This window comes from Emydura macquarii, unplaced genomic scaffold (assembly GCF_026122565.2).
Source record: "Emydura macquarii macquarii isolate MOO-44397 ecotype Brisbane River unplaced genomic scaffold, CSIRO-AGI_Emac_v2 contig_968, whole genome shotgun sequence".
In the NCBI taxonomy this organism is placed as follows: Eukaryota; Metazoa; Chordata; order Testudines; family Chelidae; genus Emydura; species Emydura macquarii.
The window spans coordinates 11972398-11999892 of record NW_027131105.1 but is presented as its reverse complement, the minus strand read 5'-3'; the positions used below and the strand labels follow the sequence as shown (position 1 = coordinate 11999892).

The following is a 27495-nucleotide window of genomic DNA, read 5'->3' as shown; positions in this document are numbered from 1 at the left end:
GGGCCTTAGATAAATAAAGTTTTCCTATGGCTGTAATGTTTTTATCATGTAGGTGGCTGTCATGCAGAAGATTCGTTCTGAATATCTGACTAATCCTGAGTTTGACCCACCTAAAGTGGCTAAAGCATCCTCAGCAGCTGAGGGTTTGTGTAAATGGATTATGGCTATGGAAGTGTATGACAGAGTTGCTAAGGTATGTTTTGATCCCAATCCTACAAACTCCTCTTGACTTTAGTGAAAGCTATATACACATGAGGACTACAGGCAAGGAAAAAGGGAGTGTTGAGAGGAGAGAGAGACTTTGTCTTATGGAGAAATCCAAAGAATCAAAAAGTTGAGAAATCTCTGTTATAGGGTACACACACAGCTAAATAGAACAGATATATGTTCATTCTACTAGAAAAACGTGAAAAAATATTTGTGTGTATGTTCCTTTTTTTCAAATGATATAAATTAAATTGCCATCTGTAAATAGGTATTGAAAATCAAATTAGAAATCAAGTAATTTTTATTAGACAGTGGATGACACTTTGGAACAATATTGTTTTAGGGATTTTTTTTTTTTTTTCAATTTTTAACTTAGAGAAAAAGGAGAAAAAAATTTGTCTGCTTTAATCCTTGTCTGTCTCGCTTCAGTAATTTTTTTAATCAATGGTACTAGCATTGGTACTATAATAATATAAGGTGTTGGCCCAAGTTTATGACAAGCATCAGTACAGTATGCCTACTGCCTCAGTAAGGTAACTTCATTTATTAGTTTAATAAAATAATGTTCTGAGCCTGTTTAATTTTTAAATTTTTTATTCAAATGATTTAGAATGCATATAGATTGTTTGTTAGCCACGCTTCCTAAGCCTCACTCTCCTAAATCATAGGGCATTTACTATATGGGGACCACCTCCCTATTCATCATTATAGCTTCTTCCCAAATATTAATATTATGAAATATTCTCTTTCTTACCTTGGTATATTGATCCAAAGTGTTATATAAGTTGTAACAGCAAATCTGTAATATATAATTTAGCATCGTTAATTTTAATTGAATAGGTGGTTGCTCCCAAGAAAGCCCGTCTAGGGGAGGCACAGCAGTCCTTAGCAGAGACTATGGCATTACTGAATAAAAAGAGAGCTGAACTTGAAGCAGTGGAGAATCATTTGGCTAAACTGCAACAAACCTTTGTTGAGAAAACTGAAGAAAAGGCTCGTCTAGAATTCCAGGTGGATCTGTGTGCTAAGAAACTAGAAAGAGCAGAGAAGCTGATTGGAGGACTGGGTGGAGAAAAATCAAGGTCAGATGCAAATACAAATATTCACTTGAACATGCATCCAAAAGTAGAGACAAAAACTTTAGTTCTCTAAGCCTTAAACTTTTGCAGCTCTGTATCCTCATTTGGGGCATTCAGGTCCTTCAAAGATTGTCAAAAGGACCCAATATTGTGATGTAAAAAATACTCATCAAAATACTTAAAAATTGTTGAAGCAGTCTTCAAAGCAACATTAAAAGGCACAAATACAATGTTTTAATTATTTCTTTGCAGTTCACCTTTAATGAAAAGGAAGAACACTTCTCCTGTTGATTATGTATTCTTATTAATATAGAGGTTTTATCTTCTTTTATATATTTTTCCTTTTCCATAGATGGTGTAATGCAGCAAATGATCTTCAAAATACGTATGATAATTTGACAGGAGATGTTCTGATATCAGCTGGAGTGATAGCTTATATGGGTGCTTTCACTAGTGGCTTTCGACAAGAATGTACTAAAGACTGGAGCAAGTTGTGCAAGGTTAGAAAGCTTATCTTAGATTTAAATAATGTCTTTTATCCCATGCGCCCTCAAAGTGCTTTACCATCTATGGACCAAATCCTGAAATTTTTAATTTTTTGCTTGGTGTGTCTTCTCAGAAAAAACTCATTAAAGTCAGTGGTCTAAATTTTCCTGATTTACACTTCTGTAAATCTGGAGTACTTCACTGAATTCAGTGGATTTACACCAGGGTTACACTGGTTTACCAGAAATGATCTGATGTCGACCCATTGTCTTCAGTGAGAGTTTCACTTGAGTAAAGACTAAGTAAAGATTGCAAGGACTTCAAGATTGGGCCTTAACTAAATAAAGGAATCGCTTTATAAACTAAAATGCAGCCATGTTTGTGATGGAGGGCACATGCTAACCAACCTGTCCAACCCAAGCATAAACCAAAAGAATTTCTGCAAATTTCATTATCCTGGTAAAAGCCCTGTCCTCAAGTAAAGCCTTACAAGTAAACCATTTAAATAAACCATTTTCAACAGTACCATGTTTGAAATAGTACTCCTTTACTGTGTTTCCAAATCTAAGTTTTGAATGGATAAATATGAAACATATTTCAAGTTCATAGTTTGGATGCAAACACGTTAACCACTGTTAAACTGTGCTACTTCCCTTTAAAACATGTTAAAAGTGGTAGCATGAAAAGGGCTTGCAGAATGAAAGATCAAGTCATAATCTAAGGCCCTGATTCTGCAAAGGGATTTGCTTAGATGAACCCTTGCTCCCATACAACATCCCACTGATTTCAGTGGGACTCCATGCGGGCATCTATTTGCAGTACTGGAGTGTGAAATGTGATGGATGGCAAAATGGAAGATAAAGGCTTAGGCTATGATCCTGCAAAAAGGGACCAATAGGGCTAACATAGGATCAGAACGTTCCCTTTGCAAGATCAGGGCCTTTCAACTCCCACTTTGCTGTTGGATGTTGCTAGCTCTAGCTGCTATTTTATGCCCCAATCCTGCAAATGGATGCACTAATGCCGACTTATGTGCCTGTACAGAATCCCATTGTTCCACTGGAATCAGTGGCGTTGCACATGGATGCAGAGGTCTGTGCTAGCACATATATTTGTATAGCTGATGTTTTACTGAAGAAATTATTGCTGCACTGTACCTGCTTGTGCTTTTTTTAGAGACACAGTTGCACCATAGACTTGATTTAGTTAAGTAAGTAACAATGAACTAATATGTGACTGATCAGCATTGGAAAAATGCATTGTATTATACAGAACAAATAAATAAAGGTTGGGAAATTTATTGTAATTTAAAGATTTCCAGATGGTTCTGTTTTTCCCTCTACACTATAGTGCATAACTTATCAGCACACAGTATATTACAAAGGGCTAAAAGAAAATACCTACAGAAAATAAAATTGAGAAAAATTCCACAAAATCTCAGCAAAAATTGGGGAGCCCTCATGAAATTTCTAGTAATTGGGAAAAATCTTCCAATTTTCTGTGAAAGTAAATTTTTCCCCTCATGATTTTCTCTCCTTGATTAAAAGCCAAAAATTTAAAGGGAGTTGTTAATAAAGTAATACTTTTAAATGAAGTTGTATTTTAACAAAATTTAAAGAAATAAAAATAAAGATTTATTTTTTTCTTGTAGGAGAAAAATATCCCTTGTTCTGAGAACTTCTCTTTGAGTAAGACCCTTGGTGACCCAATAAAAATCAGAGCCTGGAATATTGCTGGATTACCAACAGACAACTTTTCAGTCGACAATGGTGTGATTGTTGACAACTCCAGGCGTTGGTAGGTAACAAAGAAGCTAATAATTTGCTAAAAACAAAGTGAGATTTCAGACTAAATTAAATTTAGTTTGTATACTAGAAACAGTGTGACTGACACTAGAACAGTGTTGCATACACTTCCCCTCCCAAATGCTTCAATGGAATTTGAGGGGGCTTTGCTCCTCTCAAGATCAGACACAGTGTTTTCATTGGTTGAAAGTTTTCCTTCCAGAATATTACAGATAATTTTTGCATCTTTAAATTCAGTTGTTGAACAGTATATTGTAATTAACTTTCTTCTGGATCTCTATTTCTTCTATCCACTGTTTCCAATGTCTCTATAATATACAGTGACTTCACATTGCAAAACTATTGATTAATAACTAAGGTTAAGATTTTGTCACGGTTATTTTTAGTAAAGGTCAGAGAGACGTCACAGGCAATAAACAAAAATTCACGGAAGCCGTGACCTCTTTCTGATTTTTACTAAAAATAACTATCTATGAAAAAATGGGGCTGACTGGGAGAGGGGATGGGATGAGAGCAGAAGAGCAGAGTCCCCCCACCACTGCCTGGGAGGGAGCTGGGGACAGGGGTAGGAGCTATGGGTCTGTGGGCCTCCCACCACCCTGAGGAGTTCACAGCTCGGAGCTGTGGGGACCCCCTGCCCGCCACGGTGGCTCGGAGCTACAAGGATTCCCTCGCCCCCTACAGTAGCTTGGAACTGTGGGGGACCCCCTGTGACAGCTCAGAGCTATGGGAGCTCATTGCCGCCCACGGCAGTAGATCGGAGCTCTAGGAGGCCCTCACCACCCCTAGCAGCTGGGAGCTGCAGGGGCCACCAGTGGCAGGAAGCTCCAGGGGTCCCCACTGCTACTGTGGCTTGGAGCCCTGGGTTCCCCTTTCTCCCTGACCATAGGGGCAAGGAGCCGGCAGGGAGCCTGGCATCCCTTCTCTGAAGCAGAAAATGTCATGGAGGTCTCAGGGAGTCACAGTTTCCGTGACCTCTGTGACATAATCTTATTCTTACTAATAACAAACAGACTAGTATCAGTTTGGTAATTTCTCCTTTTGTGTAGTTGTAGAAATATATAGAAGGCAGAAGGACATTTTGACAACAGTTTTAATAAATATTTTTCTTGTGTGAGCCATTAAATATATAAACCACAACATAGGAAAACAGTGAGTCAAGTTATACACACATTTCAAGATCCTATTGATACTACAGTCAACTTCAGCTTTGCTGTTTTGATTACCATGGTACCATAAAAACTCTTTGATGTGTTTTAGAGACTAGTATTTTGGATGAAATTCACTTCTGTGCAGAGGGCTAGCCCAAGGCTTTTGGTTATCCAAGTCTGCTCTAAGCCTTATTTTGAGGACTTAAGTCCCACTTAAATACTGTGGAAGCACTGGAGCACTGGCCCTCTGCACAGGGGTGAATTTCAATCAGTACGAATAACATTACTAATTCCAATAATAATGTTCTGCTATTAATTCTGTTCTAGAACCTGAATGTTGCCTACAGGAAGAAAGGCGCTCAGATTACTGTTTAAATCCCTTCAGTGATCAAGACAGCCTACCTGTGGGAAGCACTAAACATATCTGACAGCTTTTGTGCTAAAAGATTTTGCTTCCTTGCCAAAAAAATATAGACCCATATCTTCAGCTAGTGCAAATGAGTACAGCTCCATTGAAAAGAGCTCTATGCCTGCTCTATGCACACTTTTTGAGGTATCAGCCCTATTAGTTTCAAATTACTGGTAATTATTGTAAAAATCTCAAATATTGCAAAACTCACATATAATTTAAAAAGTCTAAAAAATCAGCATTCCCAAGAAAAAATACAAAGAAGCTATCAAAAAAGTTCTGAATTTGACCTATGTTAAGAAAAAGAAATCCATAAACACCATCTTCATGGCTTTTAAAAGACTTCTGATATTTCTGTTCAAATTGTGATTGTAACAATCAGCCAGTGGGATGTTCATCTCATAAAATAAAACAGCCATAAAACATCATGTCACTTTTTTCAAGCTAGTCCATAGCAGAAATAATTTCAGACTTACAAAAAGTCATGTAGGTACTGAGCAAGCTCTTTGTACTGTACATTCTAGGCCATTAATGATTGATCCCCAGGGTCAAGCCAATAAATGGATAAAGAACTCAGAGAAAGAAAACCAGCTGAGTGTTATCAAGTTCACGGATACAGATTACATGAGAACTTTAGAGAACTGCATTCAGTTTGGAACTCCACTTCTGCTAGAAAATGTTGGAGAAGAACTAGACCCATCACTGGAACCCCTGCTGCTTAGACAAACCTTTAAACAAGGTACAAGAAAATTAGTTATGAGCCCGGAAGTATGCAACATTAATGCTCATCTAATAATTTGTTATATCAGCTAATATTTTTCTTATTACTTTCTTTACTTTTGCTGCTTATGATCAGAGGAAGGTAATTTGATAACAGCTTTCTTAAGTTTTGATTTTTTACTTTTTAATAAAGTTCACTAATGTCATATTATAGATTTCTTACTTGAAAACTACACTATGCAGTAGTGGTAGATTTAAATACAGTAGGTTTGACCCTGCAAAGATAAAACTCCCATTGACACTGAATATTTTTTTTCTGAAGTTCTAGAATATACCATGTAAGGCTAGATATCTTATTTTTAAAATATGTTTTAACTTAGTAGACTGTATTATTTATTGCGTTAAATTTTGTGTAAGTTAAGAAAAGTTGTCATGGTATTTTGCAAAAGTTGCAATTTTTCATGTAAGTATTGTCCTCTCGAAGTCGTATGATGATGATGAAAAAAGGTCCAGGTTTAAGGTGGGAATCCAGGTGATAAAAGAGGTGAAAAGTAAACAAGTGAGAGAGAGAGTGGATTGTTTTGTTTTCAAAAAGGAAATTGAAACAAAAAAATTCATTCAAATCTGAATGAAAATGTTTGTTTCATGTTGAAGTTTGTCATGGTAGAAAAGGTCTGGGTTTTTTTTTGTTTTTTGTTTTTTTAAACCAGCTTTAACTACAGTGCGCCTTGGGAAATCCCAAATCTCATACATGCTAGGATTTTAGAACTGCACTGTCCACTGTGGCATTAATTACATATTCAAAATATGCAACAGCAAGGTTAAACACAGTCTGCTTTTACGAAAGCAGGTGGTTGTGAACTGGTTTCTCTCTTAAGGTACCTGGTGCTGGAGATGAGGATGCAGAACTTTCTTCTGGAGGAAACTCCTGCTCATGGAACTCTATTAGAGGCCTTCCCTTCAGACACTCTAATTTTTGAATGTAGGAGTCAGTCTTTGAGCAGCCTTTCAATGGATTCTTGTGCCTTCCAGAGGAAGATGTCTGGGTTGTGTGGCCACCCTTTGAAGATCCCCACTCTTCTTGAGTGGAAGATAGGAAATGGATGATCTGTCCCTGAAGATGATCTGCTCTTTTGGAGAGAGTGATCAGATTGGGAGTAGGGAATAGGGCCATAGCAGTCTCCTGTGTCTCTAAAGGTTTAGCCGTGAACAAGCTGCCCCAGATGTGCTTGTTGCAGCAGATGCTGGTGTCACGTGTATGTCGTAAATATTTATACAGGGACACAGGTCTGTATGACACTTTAGGGACAAATAAAAGAATTTCCAGGGAAATTTTTAAGTCTGAAATTATACAAAATGTGACAGGTGGTAGCAAAAAACATAGGAAAGTTTGAGTTAAGGTCAAATAAGATTATGTGCTTGCTTGATACGTCATGTATGTATCTTGATATCTTGTTTTAGTGCGCAAATTTGCTTGAGCTACTGTACTGTGAAACAGGAATATGAAATTTGAGAACAACCACACAAAACCTTTACCTTTTCCAATATTATATGTACACAGTAAAGGAAGGGCAGTTCAATAGAAATGTGTGACCCACTCAATTATTTTGACCTGCTATGGGTGAAATCCTGGCCCCATTGAAGTGATTGGTAGTTTTAACATTGACTTATATGGGGCCATGATTCGCCTTGTTTCCAGCTCTGACTACTTGAGGTTACATGATTTGCTCTTAACAAGACTTTTGCTTTTACTTGATCACAAAAGTAATATTTTTGCATAAATAATTGAGGTAAGCAAATATATAACTTATCGTGTGATGCTTTCTCAGGGCACCCTGTATTGTGGGGTCACCTTGTTACCATCCTGTCTCTAGTGTGAGGGAGTTTATCTTGTGGTATCCAGGTGTCAGATCTTGTACACTGCCACCTTTCAAACACTCAGACTCTCCACAGGACTCTGCCAATCCTATTTTGATTTGCAGGTTGATGTTAGGTGCATCCCAATCCCCCTTTGAAGAGCATCTCCCTGTTGCATCCAGCCCCTGTCACAGGATATTCATGGTAATTCCCAAGTAAACTGTCCCCAAGAAGACAGTGTACACACAGCTGGAAGGTTACGACTCAGGATCAGGTCATTTATAATAGCACAGCACTGTAATCTATTTATGGTAAAAATAAATATACATTTATTAACAAAGAACAGAATCACATGCACAAATGTTGTCTTCCGAACTTTAGGGGGCATGGATTGCATCAGGCTTGGTGAGACAGTTATTGAGTATTCCAGTGATTTCAAATTTTTTATTACAACAAAACTAAGAAATCCACATTATATGCCTGAACTGGCTACAAAAGTTTCTTTACTCAACTTTATGATAACACCAGAGGGACTTGAAGACCAGCTACTAGGTATTGTTGTTGCAAAAGAGAGGTATGTGTTTGTTTATTGCAAATAGACAAATTAAATATTCTAAACAGGAGACTTTGGAAGCAATTAAGAGACACTTTCATAATAGAAAGGGGTAATTGTTAATTATTATAATTTTTTTCATAACTATAATAATACTAGCTGTCTTATTTAAGATATTTCTAGGAGGTCCATCACTATAGTATGAGTGAGTCATCTGAGATATTGGAAAAATGTTTGGTTATTTACCCTTATCACTGAATAACCATTATTATTGTTTTCTGATATAGCTTCCTGGCATTCCAGCCGATTGATTTTGCACATGCAAATGTGGATATTGGATTGTTAGGCTGTGTTTTTTCTTTTTCAGGAAGGGAGAACATGGTGGCTCTGAAATTGTTTTTTGTTCTTGTCTAACATCAAAATAGAGAGAGACACAGATTTAATTGGCTTTCTGATCGTTCAAATTTGCACAGAACTGTCCATTTAAATATACTAGAAATCACTTGCTAAAAAAATCTTAATACACTTAATGTAAGTTCCACATCACAATCTCATGCAATACATCAGCTGTATAATATTTACTTAGAAACAAGAGTTATATGACTAGTAATAGAAAATTAGGATTAACTGACATTTTCAGAAGTCTGGATATAAAATTTTAGGCCAGCATTGTCAAACATAAAACTAACTTAAAGTTTTGCACATAAATCCATGTGTTGGCAGCTAAATAAGTGGCCTGATTTTCAGGAGCTGAGCTCTGAATGGAGCTTCCAATGGAGTCAAGGATTTAGGGGCCAAATTCTGTGGTGACTGAAACTCTATGCAACTCTATTGACATTAGTGAGAAACTCTGGATGTAAGCATAGAATCTGACCCCAAGAACCCAATTTTGGACACCTAAGTTTGAAAATGTTGGCCTTAATGTCTTGATAGAGAAGACTGGTACTAATGTAGTTCCAGTACTATATAGCTCAGTGGTAAAAACTGCATTAATGGAATACTAAGATCCTGACACAAACCTACCAAAATCAAAAGGGTAAGATTTCTGTGATTACATGATCAAATAACATGAACAATGTGATCTACTTTAAAAGTAAATATTAATTTTAGAAATATAGATCAACTACATGCAGGTATCTGAATATGTAACAATAGTAGCATAAAAGGTAAACTTGGGGGTATGTTTTGGTTTTAGACCGGAATTAGAAGAGGAGAGGAATGCTCTCATCCTGCAGTCTGCCGCCAATAAAAAACATCTAAAGGAAATTGAGAAGAAAATTCTAGAAACCTTACAGTCTTCCAAAGGGAACATTCTGGAAGATGAGAGTGCTATCATGGTCTTGGATTCTGCTAAAATAATGTCTAATGAGATCACAAAGAAACAACAGGTAAGGAACAACAGGTTAGATTTTGTTTTCAAATTCAGTGGCTGTTGTGTACAAAACCTAAAAGCTTGCTTCCTGCCAGGAAGACTGTGAATTAGAAGCAAAATTCTATGCTTATGAAAGGAAAAGATAAATTTATAAGAAAAAAGAAAAACTATTGAGCAAATGCTGGAATCCTTACTCACGGTTTGATCAGTCCTTACTTAGACAAACCATCCATCTTCCAAGGCATTTGTGCCTGAATAAGGATTGAGAAGATGGTAAGGACTTCAGGATTTGGCCCTATATTAAGGTAGTTGTAGGTGTCTAATTTTTAAATGAACAAAAGCCAATCTTTTTAAGGGAGACAGTGGTGGTCTAGCAACAGACATGGAACTGCCAGCCAGAAACTCCAAGTTCCAATACTATAAATGCCTCTGACTCACTGCATGACCTCATGTGAGTCAGTTAACCTGTCTGTCTTAATTTTTCCACATATGAAATGAGAATAATGATACTTACCTTTAGGATATCATAGAGGATGCTGCATGGATTAATTAATATTTGTGCGGTACACTGCAGATCTTGACTGCCCATTATATGATTTTTTTCTGGATTATCTTGTTAGTGGGTGGTATACCCTACTATGAAAATAGCAGAGGGTTTGGCCTCTAAATTTGCAAATCTCGTGAAATATGGGCTTCTGGGCAGAAGGTGACATGCTGCAATATCTTCTTGCTTTCCACTGCTCTTGAACAACACTTTTGGGAGGGATCCATTGTAAAGATAATCAGAATTATATTATGCAGGGATTCCCCATTTGGGAGGGATTGAGTAAGTGGAACAGAGTGATAATTCTCCCACTCTCAACCCTCCAACCCTAGGTTCACTCCTCCAAAATCACTGAGCCTAATTTCTTCAGAACATGGACAGAGGGATTCCTTTCGGTTTGGAGTAGTGGGTAAAAAGTACCATGGAGCCAGAAATGTTTTCCCCATACACCCCTTGATAACACCTGGCTTAGCACTTGTCTATGTGGGAAAATTGACCAATAGAATTATAGCAGTATAATTACACCAGAATAGATATCCTGGTGTAACTCCCAGTTATAATGCTTCAAAGCAGAGTAATTATACTGGAATAAAGTCATTTTTATTTCAGAATAGTGTCGCCATATGGGGAGGTATCCTGGTGTAATTATCATTCTGCTGATCAGTTTCCCCATGTAGCCAAGCTCTAAAATGCATTAGAAACTGGGGGGAATGATCTAGTTCACAGTCATTTGTTAGATCCCTGCTGTTCTGAAGTAATGTAGCTGTCTGTGAAAACAGTCTTCTAAAGCACTTTATGTTCTGAAACACGCATGTTTCATGCAGGTGTGAGGTTACAAGTGATGTTTTATAAGTCTGAATTTCCTTTCTCTTTTGTTTTTGTAAGGTCTGTAATGTCACTTTGATATGATTTTTGTGGCTTAAAGTGTTTAATCTTTTTTTATGAAAGGAGGGTTTTGCACAGCCAGTAAATTTTCTTTAGGACTTGTGCAGGATCCTATTCATAAGCAAGAAATAGTGTGCACATTATGCCAGTGGCAGTAGTGAAGATTTCTTCTTGTCCTGAGAAATTACACGTTTCCACCCCAGTTCCTGGTGTCTTCACCTTTCACATTGGCAGTTCATTGTAAAACATGGAGTCTGTAAAAATTGCTAAGGCAAGTACTCTATATCAGGGAGTGATTTCCTCTTCCATGGCATGAAGACTGTCTGCTTCTAGAGTCAGGTTAAGCTTTTGGTTTTTTCCTGTACACTGCAAGTAAGTGCTAAATTATCATGCAGCTACCTTGCTTTAGTGGCGCTTCTAGGACAGCCTGTTAACATAAATCTAGTAGGGCAGGACTAAAATACTTCATAAAGAAAGGTAGAATAACTAAGTAATAGAGAATTCTGTCTGAATATCCTACTAAAGCTCGTGTAATAGGAGAGAAGGTTTGGATTCTCAATAACAGTTGCTTTCAGAAGGGACCTAATAAATTCCATATTTTATGTTTAACACAAAAGGTATGTTTCCTTGCATTGTGACGTACAAATAGATTTCCCACAGTATTTTACTCTGTTACCTAAAGTTTTCTATTATACTTTAACTAACTTACCCAAATATGTACAGGGAGCAAATAGAAATATAAGAAGGTGGAGAAAAAAAAATTCCAATCTTTAGAATATATTCTCCTTTTTTTATTAACAGTAATGATTTTTAATGCATTGGAATTCATCTTTGTAATGTGCTTAAGAAATACATAGTAGAGAAATAGGGTATTTTCAAAATGCTGACAGACTTACAGGTATCTAGACCGCAAAGAAGTACAGTTGTAAACTTTGTTTTGGTAATATATTTATGAAAAATAACTTCCCTTCTATATGTGTACATAATTCTCTTTGATACCTGTGACCTGTATGTGCCTAGGGTGGCCCACTGAAAATGCCAAGATCAGGGCAGGCTGCAAAACGAGGGAAGATTCTCCCAAAACTGGTGTTAGTTAGATTAGGTTTGTTAGATTAACTAAAGTTAAAGTTAGATTCACCAACCAGTCACAAATAATGCTCCTGATTCCCCACACTAGTTATCAAGAAGTTAAAACAAGAAGTTACAAGCCCCCTATATTGCATTTCAGTCTTTGGCTCCAAATCAGCAACTAGGTCCAGCAAAGAGATAAGCTATTTTAAAACTCTGTTCCCTTTACCAAAATGTTCTCCTGATCCCCAAAGGGTCAGCCACATTACCAGATCAATATTGGTTAGGATCTTACCCAAAATATCACGCTGCCAGCCAACCCTTTAGTAAATAAAACTAAAGGTTTATTATAAAAGAAAAGAAACGAGAAGAGAGATGTTAAATGATCAGAGCAATCAGATATGTACAAATGACTTCAGAGACCATATAGATCAGCTTCTCAGCAGTATTGGAGTTTGCAGGCTTGTACAGTTCCTCTGGAGTACATCCAGTGCCTGGATGGGTCTCAGTCCTTTGTTTCACAGCTTCATGTGTAGAATAGTTGATCCAGAGGTAGGAAGCAAGAATGAAAACAAAATGAAGATGGTGTACTGCCTTTTGTGTCCTTTTGCCACGTGACCTGTTTCAAACACAAACCCACGGCACATGTGCATGGAAAAGCACTTGGAGTTCCCTGTTCACAGCCATGTCTCTACATGTCCTGATGACTCTCAGGCATAGCCTCTGGCTTCTCTCCCTGGGCTCTTTGTATAGCTGAAGGCCTTTGACTGGCCCTCAGTCAGGCTGGACAGTGCTGAGGCTAGTCTGTTGGAGGTGTCATCCAGTAGTACAGCACAAGTTTTAGATACAGAGATATCACATATATTCATAGCTTACAATATAAAGATGATACCACCTATAAATGAGATTATCATAATCAGTACATCTTAACTTTCCCAATGATACTTTACATGGCATGTCTTGTATGAATTTGTGCAATATTGATATCAGTAATACTAAAAATGGTCACTCATATGCCAGACAGCATCACAATACCAATGAGAGTTAAGTATGCATTGGTGGGGACTAGACATCTTTGAATTATGATAGACTTCGCAGCAATAAATATCAGTGATTATGTGTTTTATCTGCTATTGTCTTTGTACTCTGTTAGCACCTAGCTATATTAACGCTATACTATATACTTACTAGTGAGAGACAAGTCCTCCCTCTTTTTATATTAGCTATATTCTAAATTATATATTTTCATAAAATATCTTTTATAAAAGGCAAATATATTGTTAAATATCTGCTGATTGAATGATTATACATAAACTATTTGAAATCCAGTCGTATTTCCAAACATTAATGGTGAAGTCTGACACACCTGTTGCAGAGGCACAAACCTGAATGGCTGTGCCTGGTTTTGTCGTGGTCTTGATCTTGACTATCTTAGGCCCCAGTCCTGCAGTGAGCTCTGTGGGAGAAGATCGTGAAGTCAAGGAGCCTTTGTGGGGGTGCAGGGTTCCACCCACCCAAGGCTTATTTGAGGGTTGGGGTCTGGATTGAGACTAGAAGTATTTTGAAGCATGGAAGGTGACTTACTCTGTCTTTGTAAAGTGCCATGTACATTTATTTTTAATAATGATCATATATACTAATAAATTCTTTATTAGAAAGGAAAATATGAAGAGCAAATCTTTTACAATATTTATCTTTTTTTAGGTTGCTGAGAAAACCGAAATAAAAATAGCAGAATCTCGAGAAGGCTATAGACCCATTGCAAAGCATTCATCAGTGCTGTTCTTTAGTATTGCAGACCTAGCTAACATTGACCCTATGTACCAGTACTCTCTCAGTTGGTTTGTTAATCTCTATATCAACTCTATACATGACAGGTAAGAACTTATTTCTGGGACAAAATACCATATATCTCTTTGTTTCTCTTCTGATCAAGAGTTCCCTCCATTTAAAACATATACCTCTCTAAAATTAGGCTTTCTACTTCTGTTTAGTCTTATTGAGGCCCACACTTTTAGAAATGTCCTTTAATTTTGCTGTTACAAATTTGTTCTAGCAAATATCAGCCTCTGTATTTTTGCACCTGCAGTTTTACAGAAACAAATATTAGTAATTCTGTTAACTGGTTGCCTGCAGTGCAGCTAGGATAGGTTCAGTTTCCCTAATATGCAGATCAGATAGGAGGTCCAAGTCATGGTGAAGGACCATCAGCCAGTGACTCTGCCCTATTTAAACACAGATTCTTAAACACAAAACATATTTTATTAAGAGAAGCAATGTGATTCTTAGCTTCCATGTGGGCAGTTCACAGACCACAAGCACTCTTCTTAACGCATCATACAAAGGACAGCACTCTCTATACAATCTGCTGAAGTGTTATGTTTAGGGGAGCTAGAACCATAATTTGTGGTAAGAGTGCCACCACCTGGGTACAACTGAGATTTCAATTAATCACTCTGGCTGGGATTTTCAAAGAAGCCTACCGGAGCTAGGTTCCCAACTGCCTTTGGATGCAGTTGGTTGCATACCTCTGGCTTTGAAAATTCCAGGCCTAATCTATATACCACCAAAACGTTTCAAGTACCTTTGGATTTCTTGTTTATTAGCCTGACTCAATATATGTACAAATGTTCTTTTTTAGTAACAAATCCAAAATTTTGGAGAAGCGTCTTCGATACCTAAACGACCATTTCACATACAACTTATATTGCAATGTGTGCCGCTCATTGTTTGAGAAGGATAAGTTGCTGTTTTCCTTTTTACTGTGCTGCAATCTTCTCATGTAAGTTTCATCTTTTTTCCTAGCATCTCATTGTAATCCAAGACAATGATTTTTTTTTATATTGAAAGTATTTACAAATAATACAATACTTGGGCACATATGGTGATAACTTAGCCTTCAGTGCCTAGCCATAAAGTGTGAGTGCTTTTGCTCCCAGTGAAATCAATGATTTGAGTGGGAAAATAAGGCCTCCAAATATCTTAATTTCTGTCTTTTATATCTCTATGGTACCCTTCAAAGAGGTGGATGATGTTGTCTAATAATATTACAGTGTGAACAGTTGCAATCATTTTAAAAAAAGGTTTAAGAAATCATTCTCTAAGAGAGTGGTCTGTCTTTGTGGCAGTTTTGTAGGGTATATCACTCCCCCTTTCTTGAGGAGCCTTTATTTTTTCCATCTCCCCTCTGTTTCTGCTTTTCCTTATTTCGTGCTTTTCATGTTTGATCTATACTACAGAGTTAGTTTGATGTAAGGCAGCTTAAGTCAACCTAATTATGTCAGTGTTTACACTAGAATGTTGCTTCCACTGAAGTAAATGGCCTGCTACATCAACATAATAACTCCACTTCCCTGAGAGGTGTAGCACTTATGTTGGTGTAGTTAGGGCAGACAGCCCCAGCTCACAGCTGGAGCCATGAAATTGACAAAAATGTCTACTGCTGGTAGGCTCCCTGCTGTGAAATTGAACCTGGCGCTTGGCTGTGCTGCTGCTTCTGCACAATGTAGTGTGTGTGTGTGCGTGCATGCGTGCATTGAGGGAAAAAAGGAAGGCACACATGGCTACTTGGAAACATCATAATCAGTTATGTGCGTACATTTTTTCATAATCGGGCTCAACAACCATATTGTAAGGCCACAGCCATCTCCTCCTCCACATCCTTCCTCAAGATCCATCTGTGCCATGATACTTGTAGGAAATCCACCAATGATTGGAGGGTAGGCTGGGACACAGATAACAGTAGCTCAGACTTCTTATAACTAATAATAAGTGAATTGCATGCATTGATTGTATCCTTCTTTCCTCGCCCTTAATTTATCATTTCTCTTTAAAATGTTTGTAAATTGCCCAGCACAACGAGGCCCTGGGACCTTAGATACTACTGCAATATTAATATTGTTAAATAAAAATGGAACATAATTTATTTAAAACAGCTTTTGCTTTATACTATGTCAAAATTCATTTTTAATATAACTGCATATTGCTTACAAACTATTCTGGCATTCTTCTGAATTTAGGGACAGGAAAGAGATAGAACAACAGGAATTTATGTTCTTATTAACTGGAGGAGTAGGTCTCAAGAACAAATACAAGAATCCAGATCCGTCGTGGCTACAAGATAAAAGCTGGGATGAACTATGTCGTGCAAGTGATTTCCCACCTTTTAGAGGACTGAGGTACAGTAAAAATCCATTGTGAAGTTATTAAAAACTACATTGGCTGAAGCATGTTGCATATATTTAAGCAATATTTCTTAGACTTTTTCAGACCATGCCTGAATTTTAATGTGGTATTGATACCTGTACAACATAAATTGTGCCTCAGCTTCAGAAGTGAGTCCTTCTTTGTCATGCATTGTAGGGATGTTGCTTCACACACACAAGTCAGGAGGTTGATTAATTAGAAGGTTATTTCATGGTTTATTCAAGTGACTGTCAGAATGAATCCATTCAATTCCCAAATAAAGAATTTGTCTTTCTGGAGTGGGCTGTATTCTTTCCCAGTGAAGTCCTTTCATGGCCAGAGGGAGTCCCTGGTAGCACAACTCTGTTGCAGTTGTGATGGAGAAAACGCCAGGGTAAAATTATGGTCCCACTGAAATCAATGGGAATTTTGCCATTGATTTCAATAGGATCAGGATTTCACCCTAGGATTTTTGAGCAAATGCAAAGGCACAAGCCTTCCACATGAGTGGCCTGGTTTGCAGATCCCAGGGCATCTGTGGGGTTTGGGAGTGGGCACATTTCATGGAGGAGCAAACCCAAATCTCTGCTAAAACAACCAAAGAGTTGTTTGGATTGGTGTTTGGAGTTTTCCTTCCTTTAACCGTAAGTTTTACTTTGGGGAAGAACTGGACTAATGTGAGGCCCAGTCTGTTTCTCTCTCATGGGATAATCTATGGGAGAGTGTTCCAGGAAGGAATATTCCACAATATTCTTCTTCTTTGAGTTTCCTTTTAATTCTTATGTTGGGTAGTGGCGTTTGTCACACACATATATAGAAGAAATAGGGAGTTCACCTCCCAGAACCCATGAATCTCCTGAGATCCAAGCAGACCTTGGGGGAGCCACATGAGACCAAGGCCATACAGATGGAGGCTTTGTCCCTCCACACCAGCTTGGGGGGCTCCTCCCACATCCAGGCACAGAAGTCAAGTAAGAAGTAGTATAATAATATACAATTTTTTGCTCGTTGCGAGGGGAATAATGCATGTAGAAAAGATTTTATTAATTATATTGCATACAACATTAATATTTACTTGTTCTTTATTTAATCAAATACATTAATGAAAACCTAATCTCTAAGCATCTACAATAACAGACAATGCTTTTTCTTTTAGGAGTCATGTTTCTGAAAATGCAAGTGAGTGGCGTAAAATCTATGATAGCAAAGAGCCACACAATGTTCCTTTACCAAAACCCTGGGATAAAACATTGAATGAACTACAAAAGATGATCATTCTTCGGTGCCTAAGATCAGACAAGGTAAAAGGACGTGGAAATATTTGTTTATAAACAGTTACTTTGGCATCTAGTGCACTTTGATGATTATTATTATAACTATGTTCTTCGAGTGCTTTCCCATATGTATTCCACTCCTGGTACCCATATGCCTCATGCACTTGGGAGCCAGATATTTTGGCTTCCAGTGGCTGTTGGGGCTGCTTGTATACTCTGAGTGTTCCTGTGCTTCTGTAACCAGAGCATAAAGGACAGAGTGGGCTCAACTACCCCTCAGTTCCTTTTTACTGCCTCCGGCTGTAACACAGAACCTTGGTAATGTCCACGTGCTGGTGCAATCACCAGATCTTTTTGTGTATAGTTGATATGTATATAGTTTTAGGATTAGGTTGGATTTAGTGTACATAGTATAGTTTGCTCACTGGCAAATATTAATATAGTTTTTTTTTTCATTTGGAGAAATTATTTTCATGGAAGCAGGAGTTAGCCATGACTGAACTGAAGTCTCCCAGCTTCAAGAACTCTTCCTGTGAAGTAGATATGCTTCTTAAAGACAGTAACATGAGGTTGTTGTTTTGTTTTGTTTTGTTTTTTTTGTCTTGGGGAGGGGCACATACCTGAAAAAAGTCCTTTCTGTCTCGGTTCTTTTCAAAAAGGGTGCAGACAACTAGGGATGATTGCCTCAAACCTTTTCTTCTGGACTGTTCAGTGAGGCCAGCTGTGTGGATCCAGGAAAGCAAGACCACCTTGCACATGAATGCTTTTTGTCCAGGAATGCTATGGTCAACTCTGGCTCAATCTCTTGCTCTCAACCGTCTTCCTCAGATATGGCTCTGTGAGGGTCCATGAGCGTAGAATCTGGGTCTGCTGGTCCCTGAGTGACCGCAACATTCGTGCCACTACCTAACATCTGTGGCAAAAGTTGACAGGCTATAAGTTTTGTGGATCCAAGCACCACAGGATATGCTGCTCACACAGGTCTTAATTGTCAGTGCTCCCAGCATCCTGGTTGGTACAGGCATGCTACTTAAGGGGACAACAGGAAGTTGTCTGTGTAGCTAGGTGGATCCCAACCAATTGCTGTGACAGACCTTGTTCCAGTCCTACAACATTCTGCTTCTGCCTGGTTCCTGCCCCGCTCCTGCCTTGTCATTAAGGCATTGCTTCCATCTAGGGGAGGATTGACACTAAAAATGGACTTCTCTTTCTGGTCCAGACACAACAGTTGATGCCAAGAGCACAATGCAAATTCCAGAATGCTGGGAATTCCATTCATTTTGGATTTTCTCCAGGAAGGCATAGACAGGGGCCTTCAGCCCAGTACCATTATGCATCAGATGTCTGCTCTTAATTGCATGCTGTTTGCAGGATCCTTGGGCTCCCTGGCAGACATCCATCAGGTAACCAGATTCCTTCAAACATTCCAATTAGCCAGACCAGCAGTCAGGCCACTCTTCCCAAAATGGGATCTTCCACTAGTTTTGAAGGCCCTTCAAGCTTTTGACTTCAGTGTCAGTCTTTTATTTATCCACTAAGACTTGTTTCTTAGTAGCTGTCATATCCACCAGGTGTGTGTCAGAGTGGGCAGCCTTATCTATACAGTAACCTTATTGCATATTCCATGAGGACAAGGTGGTGCTCAGGACACCAGAATCATTTCTTCCACACTTCCCAAGAGGTTGTGCTTTCTTCATTCGTCCAAAACCACAACATCCAACTGAAAAGGCATGACACACCTTAGATGTCAGAAGAGCATTGAAAATCTATCTCAAGTGTACAGAATCTATGAGAATATTGGGCTGCTTATTCATATTGTTCCACCCAAAATGCCAAGGACTCAGAGTTTCCAAGTCCTCCATCACAAAGTGGTTTAGGGCATTGTGAAAGCCAACAGATCATCAGAGTTCCTGTCACAGAAGGATCAAGGTGTATTCCAGAAGGTCCTTAGCAACCTCGTGGGTGGAACAAGCAAGTGCATCCACTTTGGAAATTTGCAAAGCAGCCACTTGGTCTACAGCTAACATCTTCATTAAGCACCACAAGGTGAAATTTCTATGTATGGCAGAAGCCTTCTTTGGCAGGAAGGTGCTGCAGGTGGTGGCCCAGAAATAATACAGACTTCTGAGAGTTTATAAAAAGGGGAGTACTCCTTTCCGACTGAACTTTTGTTTCATAACCCTTCCTGCATCTGTTCACTGCTAGCTACTTCCCAGATGTCCAAATTGTGGGAGATACTGGGCCACAGAATGGAAATGTTCTTACCAATAATTTGCTTTCTGCTAGCAGTGTCTCCCACAATTCTACTCATACTGAGTGACTTATGAATAAAGGGTCAAATATTGAGTGCAATCATTACCATAAGACCATATTCCTTCATCTAATGTACCTAATTAATATTTCTGGAATATGTGTTAGCAATGTTATGCAAGTTTTACAGCTTGGGAATATCTCATCTGGCAGAAAGCAGCAGCAGAGGAGTCATGGCCAAGACCATGCAATGCCAGAAAGCTGATCCCCCTGTGTGAACTGCAGAGAAAGGAAAACCAACCAAACATCCAGAATTGTGGGAAACACTGCTAGCAGAAAGGATATTATCACAAAGAAATTTTCCATTCCTTCATCAGTCTCCAAACATAATAAGGAGGTGTCCTGTTTATTTTCCAAGGACCATTTTTATCATCTGTGTGGATTTGACAAACTAAAGGGCTTCTTATGTGCCATATGGGTCCAGAGGTTCCAGGGATAGGCATTCCTGATAGTACACCCAGCACTTTCTCCTGAGACATTCAGTCCCTGGCCTACTGGCTTCCTAGGCTAGCAGTCTGCTAAACCACTTTTATTAGTGGTTAGGACTACCTCTCTACTCCATCCTAGGGAGCTTGGGGGACTCAGGTGGCAATCCAGCATGCTTAAGGAAGTATCTAAAGAAGAGTGTCCTACCATGGAAGAACAGATGATGTCAACTGCTATTTCCTCATCCTCTCTGGATGAAGCACTGATGCCTGCAACACCCTGTCAGCCTAACAATTATAAAAGTTTTCAGGACCTGCTCCTCTGAATAGTGAATTCAGTTGAGATACCTATTGAGGGTGGTACAGGATACATCTCAAAAACTCTTGGATATCCTCCACATCTCCATGCCTGGTCACCTGGCAATGCCAATTAACTACGAGTTATTGGCATTAGCAAAGAACATCTGGTAGATAACAGCTTTTACTGCAACAACCTCCAAGAAGACAGACAAATGATACCAGGTGCCATTAACTGTTTTTGAGTACTACTATACCAGGCTCTCTAGAGGTAGCAATGGCCCACAAAAGAACTAAGCAACAAAATAATCAAAAATGACGCTCTGAGACAAAAAAACCCAAAGTGACTAGATTTATTTGTCAGGAAGAAACTATTATTTGGCTAGCCTGTAATTATGAATAGCTAACTATCAGTCCTTGTTAGTGTCATGACCAGGACCTGGGCGGTCTGACCTAGTGGTCGGAGGAGTCAGGTTGGGTCAGATACCAGGATGTCAGAGTCTGAGACAGGCCAGAGGGCAAACTGAGAATCAAGTGTCAGGAAGCAGGCAGAGTCAGGTTACTAGGAGATCTGCAGCAGGCTGTAGGAGCAGTTTTTGCAGGGAAAGCAGTCCCTTGCATGGACAGCTTCCTGTTCCTGTGGTTGGGTTAAATAGAAAATGGGGACCAAGCAGGACTCCCAGGATTCCACCCATCAGATCCCAGGGCTGGAATTCTGTTAGGGATCAGCTGCTATTCAGGCACTTGATAGCAGGTCAGTGGATGGCAATTTGGGACTGCCTAGCTCTTGAGAGCTCTCTGGACCAAGGTTCAAGACCCATTGTCCCTGACATCTAGTGAGGTATGATTATTTATTTATTATTAGGTGTCAGACTTTGCAGACAAACTTCCTCATGACAGCAGAGATGCACTGAAGTCAGTAATCTCAGAGGGGTAGCTGGTAGCATGAATGTCTTTCCAGGCAGCATTAGATGCCTCAGATATGGCTGCAATATCCATGGCCACATCTATCACCATGTGGTGAGCTTCCTTGTTACAGTTCTTGGGCAACCCAAAGGAAGTACATACAACAATAGAAGACCTTCCTTTCAAGGGATGTAGCATTTTCAGCAGCCAGATGGATCAGGCCCTGCATTAGTTAAAAGATTATCATTCTGCTCTCTGGTGTCTAGGATTTTACATACTGTCTCCTACAAGGAAGCATATCAGATCTCAGATTTACAATAGACAAGGACCATCAGCAGGTTACTATTTTCAACAGAGATTCTTGGAGCCACTGAAAAAGAGAGAGCATTTTCCAAGAAAGAGACCTTCAGCATCTACATCCCTCTGCCTCACATCCTGCTACTATCTTGAAGTAGTCATTTTGATGCTTTGGTGGAGAATGCCTGGGTGACAGAATTCCTGAAAGATCTTTACCCCTTTCCGCCCACACACATTTTGGGGACTGCTTTGATTATTTTCAGTGAACATAGAACCTTATTACACTGGCCATCTTCATGGGCTGTTCCCTGCCATTCCAAATGCTCCTTTCTTCCCCTTTCCCTCTCCTTTTCAAGGACCCCTCTCATAAGAGTCTGTTATGATGGGAGGTGGACTCACTTCTGAATCTTGGAGCAATGGAATATGCGACTCTGGACTAGAGAGGGAAGAAGTTTTACTCAAATTATTTCCTGATCCTGAGAAAAAAGGAGGGCTGGCACCCAGTTCTGGGCTTGAGATGGCTCAATGCCTTCATCTGCTGTTCAAGTTCAGGATAGTAATTCTGGCATGCATAATCCCATTCTTAGATCCCTAGGACTGGCTCTTGACCTCCAGGATGCTTATTTTCATATCATGATCCAGCCCACACAGAAAATATTTACAGTTCCAATTAGGAGATTCCCACAAGGATCTCCTCTTCTGATTATTGACAGTGCCAAGAGTTTTTACTAAATGCTTGGCAGTAGTGGCAGCCCACTTGAGAAAGCAGGGAATACAGGTGTACCCATACCTCAGTGATTGGCTCACCTGAGGGAAGTCACAGCAGCAGGTGTGGGCTCCATATACCAGATCCTTTACTGGACCCTTCATCTCTTCATCACATTGGGCTTAAAGATCAACATGGCAAAAATCATCCCTGACACCAACTAATTCTAACCCTGTACTAGATTCCACAACAGCAAGAGTGTCGCTTGAACAACCACCAGATCCAGGGTCCATGGTCTCACAAAAAAGCATGGCTTCATTCTGTTACCCCTTTTGCAGAATTGTGGCTTCACCCATTTTCTCCTTGATTTGAAAGGATGAGTGCACTCATGTCACACACATGACAATGCTGGCCAAAAACTACTAGTCTCCAGCATATGCTCACCAGGAGTGGAATACATATAGGCAACACATTTTAAAGAACCACAGTGACAGTAAGGCAAGTAACTTTTTTCTATTAACTGTAAGATTGATTAAATGGAATCTAAATGCAGTAAGTTCAGTTAAAGTTGCTTTTTTCTTCCTACACTTCAAAATGCTAGAATTTCAGTGACGTAGCTGTACAGGTGAGCAGATGTGTTCTAAATATCCTTAGCTATATGTTATATATTCAGCCATCATCTATAATGATAAATTTGACTCTAAAAGTAAAATTGGGATATTGTTTTACCAGTACTACTGATCTCTTAATATTTTCTTCTACTTAATTATATGAAATTCTTATACTATTTGATTGTTCAATGTATGTTTAAGAACACTTAATATTTTTTTTACTGTCTGAGTCATAATACTGTAAGGACAATCACAAGGTGTTATTTTTAATCTGTATTGACTATATTTAGTATTTCACAGCGTGTAAAATTGCAGAATTAATATTTGGAATAAAAATTGACATGCTGCAGGTCTTTTCATAAATATATTCCCTCATGAATCTATCTGTACAGCAATAGGGGGTCTCAGTAATTATTAGAACTATACATGCTGTATAAATTTTTCATGACAAAAAGAGACTTCTACTAGAATTTATGAGCAAACAGCCACTTGGGTCAGCAAAAGTGGATATATGTTATGCCTATGTCACGCACAATGGCAACTGCTTGAGGCCTGGCATTGTGCTCTACAGCCTGAAGAAACTACCTAAGAAAAAACATTTGTGAGTACATTATACCTCACCTGCTGAGATGATGTTTCACCCCCCTCTCCATTGTGCCATGCACTTTTGAAGGTCCCCTGATTCTGTGGGGGGTTGCTGGGTTCCTTTGTGGACAGGGTAGGAAATAATTGTCCAGACACTGGAAGTAGGTGCTTAAAGTTCAGGAGACTGTGGGAGTACACCCAGTTGTCCTCTGAAGAGGACAGATATTGGAGGTGAGGCCTGCAACACAAGAACGCAGCCTGTTTGGTATCTGTTGGAGGAGTTATTTGGGGACTGGCAAGTTCATGCAGTGTAGCATGGTGGATAAGGCTTCAGCAGTATGGAAATATTCAATAAGCTTCCAAGCTTTCGGATGTTTAAATGAGCTCAAGTCCAGACCTACTGAGACTTCTACAAAGTTAGTGTTAAAGTCCAGGGCCCTGATTCATCCAGTTCAGGGACAGAGTGGAGGCAGTTTGCACCTTCTATATTTTGGGACTGCTGAGTGGCCACTTTGGCCCCTTGTGTAGGTTGAGGCAACCCTGATTTGCTCCCTGCCTGCAATGGCCCATCTTGCTGCAGTGCAGAATTGCTGACCCTTCTCCACTCTCTCTGCTGTCCACCTGTGGGTGTTGTACTGTGGGTATTCCTCAGTGGACCCATGTAGACATTTGTGGCCCCTTTATATTGGCACAGCTGGCACAAAGGGGCTGCTGGACAATCCTGGATCGGTCCCCAAGAGTGAATAAGGACTATATATATTGATTATAAGATATAGCTACTGAGTTGCTATATTATCAGTATCCAACTCACTGTTTGTATAATGATTTGGGTTACCATGAATATGAAAGATGATATGGTGTATCCAACCAAATCTAATTTTGTTAAAGAGTATGTTTACTTTTTTTAAACAGATTAGCCCAGCTATAACAATCTTTGTAACTGATAAACTGGGGAAGAAGTTTGTAGAGCCTCCACCATTTGATCTAACAAAAAGTTACTTAGATTCAAATTCTACAATCCCACTAATCTTCGTGCTGTCTCCAGGAGCAGATCCCATGTCTAGTAAGTATCTACTATAGGGTGTTTTCCTTACTAAATCTTTGAATCAATGACAGATAAAGAGCTGTCAAAATGTCTACTTTTTCAGGGTAAGAATCTGATTCTCTTCCTCTTTCATTCCAAGGTCTCCTGAAATTTGCAAATGACAAACATATGGTTGCAAATAAGTTTCAAGCCATCTCATTGGGACAGGGACAAGGACCTATAGCTACAAAAATGATTAGAGAAGGAATGGAAGAAGGGACCTGGGTTTGTTTACAGAATTGTCATCTTGCTGTCTCCTGGATGCCAATGCTAGAGAAAATCTGTGAAGAGTTTAACAGTGACACCTGCCATCCACTCTTCAGACTTTGGCTTACCAGTTATCCATCACCTAAGGTACTTTTATTTCTAGTGGCCCCTAATTACATGTTTAATGCTAGTGTTCTGTAATAAACCAGTTTGTATTCCACAATAAGATAACTACACTGCAATTTTGGCTTGGATTTTTTGTACACACAAAATGAGTTATTGGTTTTCTTTTTAAATCTCTCTAACTAAAGGATTGTTATCAATATATATATATAATCCAAATACAGTCAATATATATTAGAACAGAATGTAGACATTATCTCTTCATGAAGAAACAATGGCATTTTCTGCCTTATAGGCATGTTTTATTATCCACAAGTACTTTAAGTCCACATCCAGATTTTTTCTGTTGACTATGTTTGAAACAAATCCTGATTAAACATTAAACATTTCTGTATAGCAGAAATGTACTTTTTTAGTGAAAGTGCAGCTCCTGGCTTTCATCTACTAGGGTAAATATCAACATTTTCAAATTTGAATTTTAAAATACATAGCAAAAACATTTAAATTATGTATTATTTTTATTATTAATAACATTGATTATGTATTACCATAAATTTGCTTAGTTCTCTGCAAACATTTTAAGGCATATTCTCCTCTGAGAAGCCTACAAGCTAGAGCCTTGAACCTGCAAACACATACTTACTGGGAAGGAGGAGAAGGTAGGAAATATTCTTGGAAAAAGTAGATCTTAAGGAGGATTTGAAGGTAGAGAGAAGAGGCTCTTGGTGGATGAGATCAGAAAGACCTCAGATGTAGGAGGAAACAATGATAAAAGGGGTAAAAATGAGAGAGGGACCATACAAACTAACTTGAAATGACACATAATTTCATCAACAAGGGACAATTGTTTATTTTTTAAAATTGTATTAGAAAACATAAAAATACAGAGCAGGCTTTTTAACATTCTTGGCATTAATGTAAATCTGTTGAACAGAAGTGACTGTATTTTGCCTGTAGATAACATTCACACAGCTTTTACTGCTATCCATGAGAGGTTGCACACGAGTAGCTAAGGGCTGAATTTAACCCATGTATACTTAATTTATAGGACTTTGAACATCAAGAAATTAATAAAATTTAAAAGGTTTATATCTTTACAGAAATATCTCACTTTATTTATTTTTTTGCCATCACCATACTCTCCTGATGCAGTGTTGCTATTTATTTTGTCTAGTTTCCTGTAACTATTCTGCAGAATGGAGTAAAGATGACAAATGAATCACCTACAGGTCTCCGGTTAAATCTACTTCAGTCTTATCTCTCAGATCCAGTTTCTGATTCTACCTTCTTCTCTGGGTGCCCTGGAAAAGAGCAGGTGAGTTGCTCATTCTCTGACATTTTTGACATGTTCATTTGCTCATTATTATGTCCAATGAAGATTCTAATCTAAAGCATTCCCTAAAGTTATGAGATAACATTTTCACAGATAGTAAATGGTTAGTGAATAAAAGACTCCACACATGGTTATAGTTTAAATGAACACTAAGTCTTTGTCAGCTGGAAATCCCCAGACTGGTTACCCTGCAATAGTAGCCCAACTTGGGTGGCTCCTACAAGAATGGCAATTATTGTTCCCCACACAGGGGGGGACCCAACAGCTGTTGTTCTTTAAGCGTCCTCTGCATATTCTTACTTCTGGGATGTGCCAATCAGTACAGCCTGAATGGTAGAACTGTAGCTAGCAGTATTTGTTGGAGTGCACACACACCTCCCTATAGCCTGATCCTTTTTAATGATTAATAATGACTGTGTTGATTGCCAGTTGATACTAATTAGTGAGTGGGGGAGGGCGGTAATAGGATTCTCATTCCAGAATCATGCTCCACAGAATTAAAACTGACAAGTTCAATATTTTATAGGGAACCTCAGGTGTATGGCCTAAGATACTGACACACAAGACAAAGCAAAGCCTTGGTGATTTTTATTAGAAATATTAGTAAAGACAGAAACACTCCAAACCACGTAAACAGATAGGAGAAATACAGCATTAAGGATATCTTTGGTATCATTCCCTGCATATACTCATAGACTCACACGCACACTCTTCTTTGGGGACTTGGTGGTGAGAAACAAAGGATCAGCCCTGTCCCTGGCATGCCAAATGAGTCTGATGGTCCAAGTTCTCCAATGCTGAAAGATTAGTGGTAGATAACAATGAAGATCTGAAGGGTCAGTGATGGAAAACTAGCCCCCTGTACCTCATGGTTTCACCTTTTATAGGGTCTGAGCACTATCATGAATATTCATTCTGATGCCCAGCTTTCCATGTCCAAATCTAACTTCCTCACCCTCACAATACTGGGGTGCACTTATCCTATAGGTTAACATATTAATGCCATTTAACTCATT

At 38.8% G+C, this 27495-nt stretch overlaps 1 protein-coding gene across 1 annotated transcript in view; it reads left to right on the top strand.

The window, feature by feature from the left end:
• Nucleotides 1–27495, top strand: part of DNAH12 (dynein axonemal heavy chain 12) — a 153059-nt gene that overhangs the window by 108521 nt on the left and 17043 nt on the right. The window contains exons 52-65 of the mRNA XM_067544211.1: nucleotides 53–193; nucleotides 1048–1289; nucleotides 1639–1786; nucleotides 3424–3569; nucleotides 5662–5876; nucleotides 8096–8288; nucleotides 9463–9655; nucleotides 13841–14013; nucleotides 14778–14918; nucleotides 16156–16314; nucleotides 17478–17622; nucleotides 24645–24795; nucleotides 24917–25170; nucleotides 26321–26461. Coding sequence (XP_067400312.1) covers nucleotides 53–193; nucleotides 1048–1289; nucleotides 1639–1786; nucleotides 3424–3569; nucleotides 5662–5876; nucleotides 8096–8288; nucleotides 9463–9655; nucleotides 13841–14013; nucleotides 14778–14918; nucleotides 16156–16314; nucleotides 17478–17622; nucleotides 24645–24795; nucleotides 24917–25170; nucleotides 26321–26461 — 2442 coding nt within the window. The remainder of the gene's footprint in view (nucleotides 1–52; nucleotides 194–1047; nucleotides 1290–1638; nucleotides 1787–3423; nucleotides 3570–5661; nucleotides 5877–8095; nucleotides 8289–9462; nucleotides 9656–13840; nucleotides 14014–14777; nucleotides 14919–16155; nucleotides 16315–17477; nucleotides 17623–24644; nucleotides 24796–24916; nucleotides 25171–26320; nucleotides 26462–27495) is intronic.